The sequence below is a fragment of the Dipodomys merriami genome, unplaced genomic scaffold, assembly GCF_024711535.1.
Source record: "Dipodomys merriami isolate MVZ:Mamm:240054 unplaced genomic scaffold, mDipMer1.0.p SCAF_5, whole genome shotgun sequence".
NCBI lineage: Eukaryota > Metazoa > Chordata > Mammalia > Rodentia > Heteromyidae > Dipodomys > Dipodomys merriami.
In genome coordinates this window covers 63,126,582-63,141,846 of record NW_027206068.1, presented here as the reverse complement: position 1 = coordinate 63,141,846, position 15,265 = coordinate 63,126,582, and the positions used below count along the sequence as shown (strand labels likewise).

The 15,265-nt window shown below is 43.3% G+C and overlaps 1 protein-coding gene across 2 annotated transcripts in view; it reads left to right on the top strand.

Annotated features, from left to right (window-relative positions):
* The window catches only part of Chchd3 (coiled-coil-helix-coiled-coil-helix domain containing 3), a 266,634-nt gene extending 252,146 nt beyond the window's left edge, over window positions 1-14,488 (top strand). For both annotated transcript variants that reach the window (XM_069996789.1, XM_069996790.1), the window contains 2 exons: window positions 3,099-3,234; window positions 13,776-14,488. In XM_069996789.1, the coding sequence (XP_069852890.1) occupies window positions 3,099-3,234; window positions 13,776-13,799 (160 nt within the window). In that variant the 3' untranslated portion in view covers window positions 13,800-14,488. The remainder of the gene's footprint in view (window positions 1-3,098; window positions 3,235-13,775) is intronic.
* Window positions 14,489-15,265: the final 777 nt, after the last annotated feature.

Sequence of the window (15,265 nt, the reverse complement as noted above, 5' to 3'; positions counted from 1 at the left end):
AAGTCTACTCCAGGAGCTGGGGGACAATGATGCTGATTTTCACTGCTCTTTGCTCCCTCTCTACCATCTAATCGTCAAAACAAATGGAAATGTGTATAGAAACGAGCTGAGATGATGGCTATGTGCACACACATATCCAGAAAAACTGCTAGACAAGAAACAAAGAGCCCTGGAAGCAAAGTAGTAGTATTGATTTGTGTTGATAAAAGTAAATTTTGACACATCCTAATCATAAATAACACATAGATTTTTTTAATGTGCATGACAAATATCTCAGCTAAAGGTAAATGCTTATATTCAACTTATATTATCTCTATCTAAGGAGTCCAAGTTATTAGCTGAATTATACCATTGCAAATAGTCTTTTGGAGGGGAAAAAAAAAGCATATGCATGGTCACCACCTTCTGGTGTTCAGTGTGTGTGTGATCCCATGTGTGTGTGTGTGTGTGTGTGTGTGTGTGTGTGTGTGTGTGTGTGTGTGTGTGTGTGTGATCCCGTGTGTGTGTGTGATCCCGTGTGTGTGTGTGTGTGTGTGTGTGTGTGTGTGTGTGTGTGTTACTTGGGAGGAGATAGGTATCTATCTGGTCAGTGTTCTTCTGGTCTTCCCTCCTCACCACTTTCCCTCTGCTTTTGGAGAAGCGATTCCTTTCAGCACAGAGATAGAATGTAGTTCTGCTTTCCACTGGCCTGATGCTTATTCATATTTTCTTTGATATTTATCCTGATGTGAGTCCTCCTGTTATCAGTCAGTCAGCAGTGTCTGTGCCTGTGCTCAAGGAATCATGGCTGACTCCTTTTAAAATGCTGGTGTTCGTGGTAGGGGATTAGAGAAGTCTGGATCCAGAAAAATTCACAGACATCTGAACTTTGCAATCTTAAAAAAGAAAAAAAATTGAAACTCTCGGGATTAAATTTAAATTCTGTTCTTAGATATTTGACAAAGCAGTAAGATAATGAATGGAAAAGGAAACTCAATGATATTTGAAATTTGTGAGATTATTTTTTCCCTGTGTCTACTTTCTTTGAAGGGTAGAAGGAAGTAAATTCCCTCAGGGACTAGTAACATGGTTTGCATTTCTATTCCAGTAAGATATATATTAGCTTAGCGTGTTGGATAAAAGTAATGAGGAGACAAATCGTCACCCAGGGGGTTCTTTATTGATAGCAAATATTCCCCCTGTGTTCTCTAGGGTTTGTTTTTTTAAGAACCTATTAAATTTAAAATAATGCAGTTTCAAGATTATATGGAAATAACAAATTTAAATTTCTGAGACAGAACTGATAAGGAAGACTGGAAGCATTTTCTGTTAAACTAATTTGAAAAGCAATTGTTTTATGGGTTTTCTCTATGTGTGTCTAGCCCTTATAATCCAAATTCCCCTACCGTATTAAAAAGAATATTTTATTTTTGTTCATATAATTCATTTGGTTTATGTTGTTGTTATCTTTGAAGTGTGTATGTCAGCTTTTAGAAACATTTGTATTTGGTACAGTGGAGGCACTGAGAACAACTAAAAATCTAAGATGTGTAAATACAGTTGCAAGGCCTTAATCCAGGATACTTCCAAATGTTTCCCTTCTACCCATTTGTATTCATTCAACAAACTTAACTGTGTGACTTCTGTAAGAGATATCCATATCTAACAGCCAGCATCTCAATGAAAATATATCATTTGCATTCTAGTAAATTTAGATTCATACACCCCATTAGACTAGTCTGTAGTCTGTGTCACTGGTGAGGTGAGAGAGAGACAGGGCAGGGGGCAGGGGTGTGGAGGTGGGGGCTGGTGGGGCTGGTAGCTAGCAAAAGCTGGAGAGTTTACACATGAGATGAACACTGAAAGATGAGATGGAAGATGAGCATTTTCCTGTTCCATAGGTGTGGGTAGTAGTTTGGGCACAGAACATTTTCAAAATTATGAGCAATGTGGGGCTGGGAAGGTGGCTCAGTGGTAGAGTGCTTGCCTTGCATGCATAAGGCCCTGGGTTCTATTCTTAGGCACCACAAAAGCAGAATAGGCCAGGGGCTGGGAAGGTGGCTCAGTGGTAGAGCGCTTGCCTTGCATGCCTGAGGCCCTGGGTTCGATTCCTCAGCACCACATAAGGGAAAAGATAAAAGCTGGAAGTGGCGCTGTGGCTCAAGTGGTAGAGCGCTAGCCTTGAGCTGAAGAGCTGAGGGACAGCACCCAGGCCCAGAGTTCAGGCACCACGACCGGACCCAAAAAAAAAAAAAAAAAAAAAGAAGCAGAATAGGCCAGAAGTGGGGATATGGCTCAAGTGGTAGGTAGAGCGCTAGCCTTGAGCTCAAGAGCTGAGGTGTCACAGAGTTCAGGCCCCACGCCTCACACAAAAAATTGTGAGCAATGTGAGCACAGATGTGAGGAAAACTGCATGAACCAAACTGGGAATATGGTTTGCCCAGGCTGCAGCAGAGTGTAGGGTGGGATGCGGGAACCTGATTAAAGCTGGCTTGTTTATTGGCCTCATGTTTTATCTAGGAAGCGGTAGAGAGAGGCCGAGATTTAGTTCTGCAGATTAGAAAAATCTTCATGGGTCTAGGGGTGTGGCTCAAGTGGTAGAGCCCCTTTCTAGCAAGTACAAGTCTATGAGTTCAAAGCCAGTACTAACGGGGGAAAATGAGAGGCGGGGGAGGAAGAGACAGTGGGAGAGGGGCAGGCAAAGGCAAGCATGTAGAGGGTGACGGATAGAGACACAGTAGGTCACTGAATCCAGGAGGTAAATCACTTGGAATTTTTATAATGACAGTATTAAGAAGGACCACACCACAAAATTGGATCTCCAGATCTGTGACTTGCTGAATATGGGCAGGGAAAGCAAAGTTAGGGCCACAAGATTTCTGGCTCAGAGAACATGAGTATAGAGACCTGGCACCATACATAGGGTTTGGCTTTGACTTTGGCTTTAGGAGAGAAGATTATAGTGTCACTTGTAGTAGTGTCAAATGAAGGGAAATACAGTATTGCGCCTTTTCTACTACTGTACCATTTCTATCTTATTCCATGTTTTATATGTTCTTTAACCTTGGCCTTTATTCTGAATGAATGGATATCTCAGTGGCCCCTGTTTTGGTTTTCAGGCGGTATGAGTATCATCCAGTCTGTGCTGATCTGCAGGCGAAAATCCTCCAGTGTTTCCGCCAAAACACCCAGCAGACCCTCAGCTGCTCTGCTCTGGCCAGCCAATACATGCTGTGTGTCAACCATGCCAAACAGGTGGGTGTGTGAACAGCCTAGCTGGGGTACCAGGAGAGTAAGATAGAAAGCCCAGCACCATGGGGCACAGGTAAGAATTGCATGTGTGTGGAAAGCTTTGGAAATGCAACAAGTCTTTCTCATTTTGAATTTCTATAGAGTTGGTCAGTTCATAACTTCCTATAACCACTTGGTTGTAGGAAGAGGCTGGATTAGGTGTTAAACACGCTCGCAGGGGGCGGAAATAACTGTTCTATTAAAATTTTACATTTCTCATTATTTTCTAATAATCCACAGTCATGGCCTTGTATTCTTAGGTCACTATTCGTAACCAACAGAAGAATACTGTAAATGAAGTGGCCAGCAGCCTCTGGCCCATAAACAGCAGAGTGGTTTACAGAGAGCCTGCTTCAAAAATCAACGAAAGAAACACTAGTCAGTCACCATGTCACTCCTTTTACCAGTTGGTAGAGTTTTACCAGTTGGCAAGAGATAGAACTTAGGAAAGGCTTTTCCTTTTTTTTATAGGTTTTTCTTAGCCTTTCATTCATATCAGAATAATATGATGTGCACCAGATATGTATTTTCTTTAATTTATGTACATCAGAAAGCTAATGACAACCCTAAAGCAAACCAACAATTCTGACAGGTCACATAATTGCCTATCATTTAACCATGTTCACAGTTGGACGTAGGTGGTTCTGAGAGACAGAACTTGTTCTTGGTTCTTTCTGCTGACAAATTCCCTAGAGTTGATCTTCTAACCCAACTAAATCTAGTGTTTGAGTTACACAGCATGCCTTTCTGCAGTCCAGTTTGCTGCAGTTATAATAATACTATTTAGTGTAAATTTCTAACACATTCTTAATAACTGATGGGAGGGTTGCTATTGTCTGAATAGCTCAAAACTACCAGCAACACTACAGATAGCAAGGTTAAAAGCCTCGGTTGCCTTTAGAAGCTACTGGCTTGCTTTTGTCTGCTCCATCCTTATAGCAGCACTTGTAGAACTCTTGGTACATGCCAGGGATCGTTTGCTTTCAATATCTTTGCTAGAGGTAATATGGCTATTGTGAAGAGTTAGTACATTTTATTTGTCAAAAACAGCTTCTTATATGCTCTTTACAAGTTCCAACCTTCCATATTAATACTACCTGATGCTCTTGGGACTTGGCAGTTGACTCATGGATTTTTCTAACTTGATAATAGTGCTTTATTAAGGTGAGACTGAGTAGTCAGTAGAAGAATAGCAGCGACAAAGTACAGGTTTCAAGGCTAGAATCTGACATGTGTGCCTATTTCCACAGTGTGATTTATAACACACTGGCTGTGGACAAGGGCATCAGGACTATGAGCTCCATCCTGCCTACCAGGTGATGTTGAATCATCCACACAGCTTCATGAGATCATAGAGAAAGAGAGGATAAAACAAAATTGGTGTGGCACAATATCAGATAGAACATAGGGATATGTACAAGGAGGGTAGACCTGACAGACCTGAGTTTGTTTACTAGCTCTAGACTTTGAGCCTTGATTTTGCTCATCTGTGAATTGGGGTAATGTTGTGATTATTTATGATTTAATTAAATTGTATTTCCCTTTCTCTCCTCCATTGTATCATTTCATGTTGAAACTATGCACATCAGCCAAAAATATTAAATTATTACTAGTGACTCCAAGACACCCCTTCCCTCCCCTCACTCCCACGTCTACCATGTAATTTAGTGTCATTATATACATATGTGCTTGAAGTGCCTATTATTTCCATGACCCTTATGCACCATGCATTGTATAATACAAGGAATATTTAAAAGGTAAGAGCCTACAAAACCTTTTTCCTAAGATGGGCAACACTGAAATGGACAAGAACCAGGAAACAATGCCACCCTATGTCTCTACACCACTTGAGATTTCAAGGTCATTTCATATCCATTCTCTTGCTTGTTTTTTCTGACAGCCTGAGATGTAAATAGAAATGGTTTTATTTTCACCATTTTACAGTTGAGAGCATTGAAACCCAGGGAAATCATAATGGTAAATTTAACAACTAGACCAAGATATACCTGCCATAAAAATAAAAACAAATTCAAAATAGGTTAAATGGGGCTTTGTTTTGAGTGGGTGTTAGAAGGACCATTCATCATCCACTAACACAGAAACACTGCTGAGAGAGAAAATGAAGGCAATAATGACAAAGTGAGGGCAAAGAACATGGAAGGTGTAGTCAAGTCATAACAGAGACTGAATATCATCAGTGGAGGCAGAGATGACGGAGCCCACCGTCAAAGGAATCCAGGATCCCACCAAGTTTCTTAGCTTATGAATGGTTGCTTTTCTTCAGACGCCTACACCTCTTGCTCCCTGGAAAGTTAGCCTCCTGACTCCAACTCTGCCCTGCTGTTTGGCAGTGCTGTGGTCCTCACTGACTAGGGTGGCAGTTTTGATGGACCTACTCCCTTACACTTCCGGTTAGATCCCGAGAACAGACCAGGCGTGTGAACATACAAGCCATTAGATCATACAGCCCATTTCTGAAGTAAAATTTCCCCATGGAATAACTCCAGTACAAACCCTTTCCACTCTTAACTGACTGGTATGATTGGCTTTCACAGGATCCCTGGGGCATTGTTCTGGAGACCTAATAGATTTTACTGGTAGGAAGATTTCCGCATATTCTTCCTTTCCATTCTTCTTCACTTCTTCACATCAATCTCAGCTATTCCTAAATAACCACTCATGAGTTGTCCTGAAACATCTAGACTGTTGCTGTCAGTATATTAACTTATGTGTTCTTCATAAGGGTAAAGAGATTAACTGTTTTCATTATTAATTATAAGAGTAACGCCAGGATATGTGAGATACGGCACTCCTCTTCCCCCCACCCCCTCCTTTTTTGTTTGTTTGTTTGTTTTTGGTGCTGGGAATCAAGGGTCCTATACATGCTAGAAAAGAACTCTACTATTAAACTACCTCCCAGGCTCTGAGACATAGTCCTTTTAAATGAAGGAGATGCCTGGTATGGGTGCACACTCTGGAGGCCGATTAAAGAGAATTGCAAGTTTTAGGTCAGTCTTGCCTACATAGTGATATAGAGTGAGATTCTATCTAAATAAATAATTAGATAAATATAGAACATGGACTGACACAGAATTCTGTGTTCTTTTTCTTTCTCTTAATCTGTTTAGAGTCGTAATTTTCTAAATGCCCTAAGATTGAATTATTTCTTCTTACCTTTAAAAACCTATTTCCCACTCAGTTTAACTGTAAACCTTTTTACATGGGAAGGGGACCAGGTAAGCCCAAGTTCTGCTTTTTAAAAGGGAGAGAGGGCATAGAAAGGGCTAGCTTCCTGATCCGCATTGCTCCTGAGCGCCATGACACCCCACTGCCTTGATTCTTCCTTCCTGGTCAGTTGTAGGGTAAGGTAGGGACTCTTGGGCATTTCGGGTTTCCTCCTGCCATTGGCAGAAAGCACAGAAGCTAGCTAGATTCTTGGAATATTCTGTGTTCAGTGAAGAGAAGCACCCTGGGAAATGCCATTACTACTTCCCTAGCCCAGGTATAGTGACTAGAACTTCCATTTTCTTCAAACCCCCAAGTTCTGAGGAGTTAAGGGTTTGAAGCAGGTGACCCATGGGGGCCCTGAGCTCTGAGCTCTAGGACTGATTCTGCCTTCATGGATGAACAAGCAGCACCCTTGCTTTCAAAACCTCTGGGTTTGGGGTCTTTGCCTCTTAGATTTGGCTGTCAGCCTTAAGCTTTCACTCAGACAGAGCGGTGGCACATGGGACTGGTCTGCCTACTGCCCGCCTCCCACAGAAACTTGTGCTTTCTGCACGTTCACACTCCTGACAGCCTGCGGGAAGTCAAGGCGGCAGGGCGAACTGGGAAGGATGGAAACAGTTTCACAGTTTCTCCCAACTCAGTAAGTGAAAACCAGCTATCTCAGGACTGCCACGAAGAAACGCCCTTGGAAAATGCAGAATGCCCAGGCCCCTGCTATATCATGATGCCTTGTCCTTTGAGGTGTGGGTGGTTGTTACAGGGGACCCTGGGAGGGGAGAGATGTGGGGGCAGAAAACCAGGATGTGAAGAACCAAGGAACACTCAGGGAAGCAAGGGCTAACCCCAGAAGATGCCTGAAGATCAGAGAGCTGTGTAGGGCCCGATGCTGGGGCAATGCGAAGTCCACAAACCACACAGAGATTTAAATCAATGAGCCAGCAGTGGATCAGCAACCAAGCTAGTAAAGTCTGCTGTTCCACCTCAGACATGTGTCTCCTGTTCACCTACTTGTCAAATCAGAAAATAATGTAATGAGGGGAGTAGATTTAAGACTCTGATAAAGGAGATGGGATCTTAATGTGACAAACTCCCCCTCTACCCCCCCATTCCCCCAGCCAAGGCTGGCATACCTAAATGTAAGTGGCATTCTGGTAAGTGGTTAACTCCAAACAGAAGACCTCAAGATCAGTGCATATGCTAGGCTAATTTTCTGACAGCCTTCTTAAGGACAATGTATTTGTATTTTACCTCTCATATAGGTTGGATTTCTGTTTGACTAGAATTCTATATTTCCTTTTATTTTAAATATGGAAGAGGACCTGAAAACCATGGTGGTGCTTTTACTTAACAGTCACTATTCTTGAATGTGCCTGAGCAAACTGTACTTTCTGATCATTTTCAGGTGAATTCTGCATATGTGAATGATTTAGTAGAACAGGCAGTTGGAGCTAGAAGGACTTAGCAGTCGCCTAAGTCAGCTTCATCTTTTCCTGTGCACAGTTAACACCGGAGCGGTCCAATCTGTAGGTGCAGCAGAGCCCAACCCCCGCCCCCCCCCCCCAGAGCCTGCTCTGGATTTCCAGCCCAGTGGGCCTTCTTCTCCATGGGTGTCAGTGTAGGTGAGCTTAACCCCTCTGAGAATTCTGATTTGGGAGGTGGGAAGGGGAGCAGGGCACCTGAACTTTCACCAACTCTCCTGTAAGACTGTATAGCCATCTGGGATCCGTTTCTCCTAAAACCCATCATGCTAGACCGCATTGAGGTCTTCCTGCTCTCCAGCCCAGGTCCTGCCAGGTCTGTGTTGTTCCTCGTTCAGAAAGATGAGACCCACCAACAGTGATGTCATCAGGACCTCCCTCGTGATGCATCTTTAGCCTCCAGGGCTGATGGAAAGAGAAAGGAGCCCCAGAAGTCCTCTGCCCCCCCCCCCATCTGTAAGCAGTGCTGGGAGAGGAGCCACTCCTGGTATTCATGGGTGGGAGGCAGGGAGGAGTACAGATCTGAGGTGATACTGTCCGGCCCCAGCTAGGTCATGGCTGTGACCAGACCCACCCTTGGCTGTACTATTCCCCAACATCCTGCTCCTGGTTGGGGTGGGAGAGATCTTGATATGTGTACCCCGCCCCCCTTCAGAAAGCACCAAGATAAATCAAGAAGGCCAGCTTGGTTGGAAGACCTGCAGGAGATATGTTTATTGTGTTCAGAGCCTTCCTTATCACCATTGCCCAGTGACATTTATGACTCTCCCCGCTGGGCTACTGGGCCACTGGGCTCAGGCTCCCATGCAGGTGAGGCAGCCCTTGGGATTTGGAGACCCATCAAAGCAAATGAAATTCCCAACTTCAGATCTGTTGGCCCAGCCTCTTCCATCACAGAAATCCTTTGCTAAACCACTTTCTGAGAGTAATAGTTGGCTTTATGATATTTTCTCTGGTTTTAATCTGAGTCTAATAGAAGAACTATTACCATAGTAATAGATTTTCATTTTTCCTAATAGGTATTTCTTTTCTAAGGCTCATCCTTCAAGAGTTAGAACTGCGCTGCAATATGTTAGTGTTTTTGTCTGTTATTGCAGCAAGTTGTATAAACAGTTAATTACTTGTAACTTAATCTGAATGATACACAGAGCATTTGTCGTGGAAGATGGAAAATGAGATCCAGGTGGAAAAAAGTTAACTTAGGTTTCCTCTAAAGCATGAAAATGAAGCACAGCCCTGGCTGGGGAAAAGGACGGACACTGGAAACAAAATTAGTCAGCTAATCAGATTTGCAGGTAGTGAGGGACGGTGTGCATGCCGCATAGCTGGCTTTGTGCTTCTCCTAATTGAATTTATAGATGGCTTTTCCTTCCTGTCTCACTCACAGTCTTCTTCTTGTGTCCTTCATCATCACTGACCCCATTCTCTTCCTGTCTCTCCTTAGTGGAAACTCAGATACTGAGACTGAGTATCAGGACTTGCCCTTCTCTCCCTCCCCCACACATCTATGTAAACCTACCTATGTATGTATACACAGCCTGATTCCATCTGAAGTCCTAGAGAAAGTCTGGTAAACAAATCTAAACAAGAATTCCAAGTGGCATTCCCCCTCTCCCCCCCCCCCCCCCCGATGGTACTGGGTTTGATCTCAGGGCCTTACACTTCTAGTCAAACACGCTTCTACTTGAATCAGGCCTCCATCCCTTTTTTGCCACAGTGTTTTATTTATTTTTTCAGGTAAGACCCTACATTTTGTATTATGATTCTCCTACTAGTGCTCCTAGTATGAGATTGCAAGCATGAGTCACCATGCACGGCTTATTTGGTGCGACAGGATTCTCATTAATTTTTTTACAAAATTTTCTATTGTTATTATAAAGGTGATATACAGAGGGGTTATAGTTACATAAGTCAGGTGAAGAGTACATTTCTTTTTGCACAATGTCACCCCTTCCCTCTCACCCAATCTTTTCTCTCCCATCCCTACCCACAAGTTATACAGTTCATTTTCAACATAATGTCTAGTGAATACCATTGCTGTATTAGTTTACCCTTTGTCCCTCCATTTCAGAGCCTCCTTTTACCCTCTCAAGAACATATAAGCGAACAAGCAAGACAAAAAAGAAAAACAGCACCAAAGGATAAAACCATCTTGTTTCTATTTCCTGAAGTTAGTCTCATTCACGTTTTGTCCCTGCTGGCTTCAAGCCATGATTCTCCTGATCACTACCTCCTGAATAGCTAGGATTACAGTTGTTCCTGGGCCTGCCCCTCTGATTGGTGTCTTAATAAACAAACAAACAAAAAGACCTCTTCTCTGTGTAATAATCATTGAGCAGTCTAGGGCTGCCAAAAATCCCTCTTAAATCTATTGAAACACAGGAGCTGGCACACTGCTATACATACAATAGCTGGGCCCTTCAGAAAGCTACAGTTCAGAAATTAGTTGATGAAATTGCTGTGTAACAAAAATATTTGAGGATGATTGTTGATTGTTTTAGTGAGTAGAAATGATGCGGTATCTTGGGTCTCCAGGGGCACTGTTGTTTGACAGTGAAAGTTGCTGGTGGTTCCTCAGGGGCTGGGTTGAGAAAAACTGAGGAGATAGCAGCCTGGCTGCTCAAACCTAGGGTTCCTTCTGCTGAGTCCCCAGAGGCTCTAGGCCCAAATCTGTGAATGAGCAGCAGCAGCAGCAAGGAATTTCTTTCTCCACATGGAAGATTAAGTGTTAGCAGTTCCTTAAATGAAGGAAGTGATTTTTTTTTTTAATATGTAACTTGCAAAGCTTCTTCATCCTTTGGGGAATTTCCTATGTTAATTTATGCAGTGTTAAATTTATGCAGTGTTGAAATTCAGCCCAACAGCCATCTACTTACAGAACCTCATGGAACACAGACCCTAGCAGGACTGAGGCTCCCCCAGCCCAAAGCCCTGAGGTCTGGAACTCTCCATCACGTCATATTGCATAGCTGTAATAGACTAATTCCACAGAATATTCTAGCCATTCCTTCATCTGTAGGTTGTTCCATGTGATATTGCATTTGTTGAGATTTCTGGCCATGATGTGATCTTTTGTACCACCTCTGCCACAATTAGTGGCTCGTGCTGCAGTTAGACAGCGGAGTTTTAGACCCAGACCTCCAACTTTGCCATGGCCCCTGATGAGTCTGGTCACTCCCGAATCCGCTTTGGGAGTGAATGTGGTTCAAATGGGGTTATATGCTTCATATTTGGTCATGTGTATTCTCAAGTATCTTCATGCTAAACTGGCCCACTGATCCCCAACCCAGCCAGGGCCCAAGCCTGTCTTTTTTATGTTGTTGTGTTTTGTTTTTCAAAGAGACTAACATTGTTAGTATTTATATGATGTGACTGATAAATGGCCCATCCAGAGAAAAGAATGGTTAAGAAGAACCCCCATGGTTAGTTATATTGCACTAGCACACAGCAGATTTTTTTGTGGGGGAAGGAGGGAGGGCAACATTTGGAAAGAGGTACATTGTCAAATGGTTGTGCCCGAATAATGAGACCTGAGTTGTAGGGAAGGGAAAGGCAGGGCCTTGAAATGGTAATCAGCAGGTACTTGGATAATTAAAGTTCCTCTTGGTGTATTCAAGAAAATAGTGAATCGGTGACATGTAATACAAAATGGCCAAGTGGCTTCATGCCCAAGGGGACAGAGTGCTTTGTTCTAGAACCAACTGCCCTTAGATGAGTCAGTACAGACCTACCTTTTATGGCCTCCATTGTCATTTAATAAAGAATGTTGGGACTTGGGGGGAGGGGTGTATATTTGGAGTTTACATCTGGGTGACTGGTTGGACCGCTGATGGCCCTGTGATACTGCCGAGCAGTATTTGGGAGTTATCAAGGATGAGAGCCACTCAATGCTTTATTTTGCCAAAACACCACAGCTGGGTTTGAGGAAAGCCTCACATTCTGGTGTGTTCTACCAGGGAACTTGGCTGAGCAGAGCCTCCTGCTCATCTATAGGTCTTTCCTGCACACATGGAGCTTTTGTCCTTTACATCCTGATGGACTGAATCATTATCTCTTTTCTTTCCATCTCCATGTGGGTTCTCTCCAGCTAGTTTCCCTGCCTTAATATCAGTGCTTTGTAGATATGGATTACAGAAACTTATAACCTTGGGCACTCTGAAAGAACCCACCCTCTTCTTCTGTGACCTATACTCTTGACCTTCTCTTCTCTGTCTGTTCTAGACATTTCCATGTGGGATTTCTCATCCCAAATCACCTAACACACAAACTCAAAATTCAAGTCATCCTTCTTGTTTCCAAACTGACCCCTGTCACTGGCTCCTCATTGGCTCAGTGATCCTCCCCTACCCCTCCAAGAGTCCACCTGTATCTCGGCTCTCACCTTCTCCTTGTCTTCTAGTATTGTGTTTGGCAGCTCTATTTCCTGTTCCTTTGTTTCCCGTTGACTCCTCCCTGGTCCTCAGCCTCCATACTCTCCTTTATTGGCCCCACTGTCAGGTTCACCTTCGTAAAGGTTTTCTATTTGGACAAAAAATACCCATTTTTTTTCACCATTTCGGTGGCATCTATTCTGTGCCCAGGTACTCTTTCTCTAGATCAGCTGATCATACACCTGTCTTCCAGTGGGGCTGTCTCCTTCCTTGCTTTCTGGAAATAGTGGGACTTTTCCCCACCCTTTCCCACCCACACCCTGGCTCTCTGACTGTTCTTATTCCCAGACAGAGTTTTTGTTCCTTTTGAGTTTTTTTTTTACAGTGTGCCTACATTATTTAGGAAAACAAATCTTGACCTAAGATTTGACCCAGTAAGAACTGGGTGCCGGGATGGCAGGAAGGGGAGGGCCTGCACCTGTGCTCTAGAGGTGGCATCGGATGGCACCTTCCCCCTTATGGTAATTTCAAAACTAAGAGAGAAAGGATCACTTTTTTTCCTCCTTAAAAATCCATACAAATGGAAGAAGTATGCCCCATGCCCCAGGTGATAGTTTACAAGTTCTTTCTACACGGGGGCATGAGTATGGTAAGATATATTAAGTAGGTAGGTTTCATGAGGTAGCCAATGAAGAGAACACCATGCAATATTCAGGCAGGAAAAGTTTATTTACCAAACTTCTGCCCCCACCGTTCTGGAGAGGCATGGCTGAAAGGGTAGACCCACCCAAGACTTATCTAGGCCAGGGACTGGAAGAGGTGTGACCAGGTAGGGGAAAGATGTGGCCACACTGGATCTGAATGTGACCTCAGGGCCTGGGACCCACCCTCCTAAGGTCAGATGGGAGATGTGACCAGAGATGGTCCAGGATGTGACCTAGTAGGAAGGGGAGGTAACTGCTTCAGGGTGAGCCATTTACCTAGGTAACACCGATACTGAGTGGAAACAACCAAGAGGTAGGGAGATGTCTGCACAAGGTCTGCATGGCCCATGGCAGATCTTACAGGTAGCTTGAGGTCCTCTGGAAAGGGACAGGGAAAAGGAAAGGGGGGCAGGGGGGAATGAAAGTGAGGGAAAGAGGGGAGAAGGAAAGGAGGAAGGAAGAAAGGAGAAAGGGAGGGAGGGAAGAAGGGATGAAAAGAAGGAAGGAATGGAAAAAAGGAAGGAAGGAATGGAAAAAAGGAAGAAAGGAAGGGAGGGAGGGAGGGAGGCAGGGAAGGAGGGAGAGAAGGAGGGAATTCTATCTACCATCCCTTACGATCCAGCCTTGCTACCAGATAGCTATTTGAAAAGCACCCTAAGTAGTTCCTGCTTTTTTCCCCATCCTCTTTGTGGTTGTAAAACTTGTGCTTTCGATTTCTCTTTCAGGGCATGATAGAGAAAGGAGGATAAAATCAACTTTCAGAACATGCAAAACTCCCTCAACGTTCATTCCAGAGGCGGAACATTTTTTTTTCCTAATGAGAAAATAATCCAATTAAGAGAGAAGAGAAGCCCCGGAAAATGAATTGGGCGGAAGCATATCATGTTTTGATCAGCAACATTTTGAGAAGCCAAGACCTAGATCAGGGATCAGTTATCAGCAGATCACTGAGAATGACAAACCCCATTTATGATGAATAAAAGAGGAGGGAAGCCCTCTTCACCTTTTTTTGTACTTTCTATTCAATTTCCAGTGACATAAAATGTTTCTCCCCACACCAAATGCCACCATTGGTGGAGCTCCTCTCTAGGCAAGCTGGGAGGGGTGGAGAGGCTAAACTACGTGGCATGGTAAGAGGAGAGGAGAGCTAGAGTTGGCACAGCTGAGTAGAATTATCTAGGCTGTGGCTTGTGGGTTCTTTTTTTTCTCTTTTCTTCTTTGATTATGTAAGAGCTTTTCATTTAACTTATTATGATGATCATGTAAGTAAGAAGACAAAAAGGAAAGAAAATGTACCTGTTTTACTGGAATAATGTTTATGATTTACAATGAAATAAGGCATTTTTATCAATATAAAGACAGCATTGGCTTATGCAACCTCTATCGTGAATACTGACAACTTCACTTACTATCAATAATAAATATATTTTCTGACAAAGACTGGCATGATAGCTTGGAGCCTCGTTCATTCCTTTAGCTGACTTAGATGGGTGTGTATATAGTAATTGATTTACTTGGTTATTCATTTGCGTGTGCACTATATCTTTCTCTGGCAAGTTCGCCAGGGTCCCAGACACGCCAGTGATACTCGCAGCTTGCCTCTCGGATAGGTAGAATTCTGTAAGGCTTTACAAATTTCACGAATCTTCCTTTCTTTCAGAAGACTTAAGCTATCCTGCCTGGAGCAAGAAACAAATTAGATGACCTTGGTTAGGACCTTCTGACCCTGTGATACTGTTATGAAAATGTTATAGAAAGAAAAGCCAAACCTTTCCAATTTATTGAAGCTTCCTGATTCTAACTCTCCCCTTCCTATAAGGATTGTTGGCTCAACCCTGGATTTGAGCAAGTTGAAAGCTAAATTGAGAAGTTCTTCCAGAAAATGGGGGGTAGGGGAGGATGGTAAGGTGCATGTTCTGTGATGTCACCTGAATGTAAAATTCTTATTTCACTTTAATTTTGTTCCAGAAAACTAAGTGAAATGATTAAAAATACATGCTCTACTAAGGCACATCCATGGTTAGATTCTGGCTATGACGTAGTAGCTGTAGTGCCAAACCAAGTCCCCTTGCTCAGCCATGAAGAGGGAGCTGGGAAGGAGGGGGATTGTGGCCACCTACATTTGTTCTGTCCCAGGAAGTTGGGGCTCTCTGCAGTTCTTGGGCAAGCTGGATTTGGAGCTGGGGGCATGGTAAGTATTCCACATGCCACATTT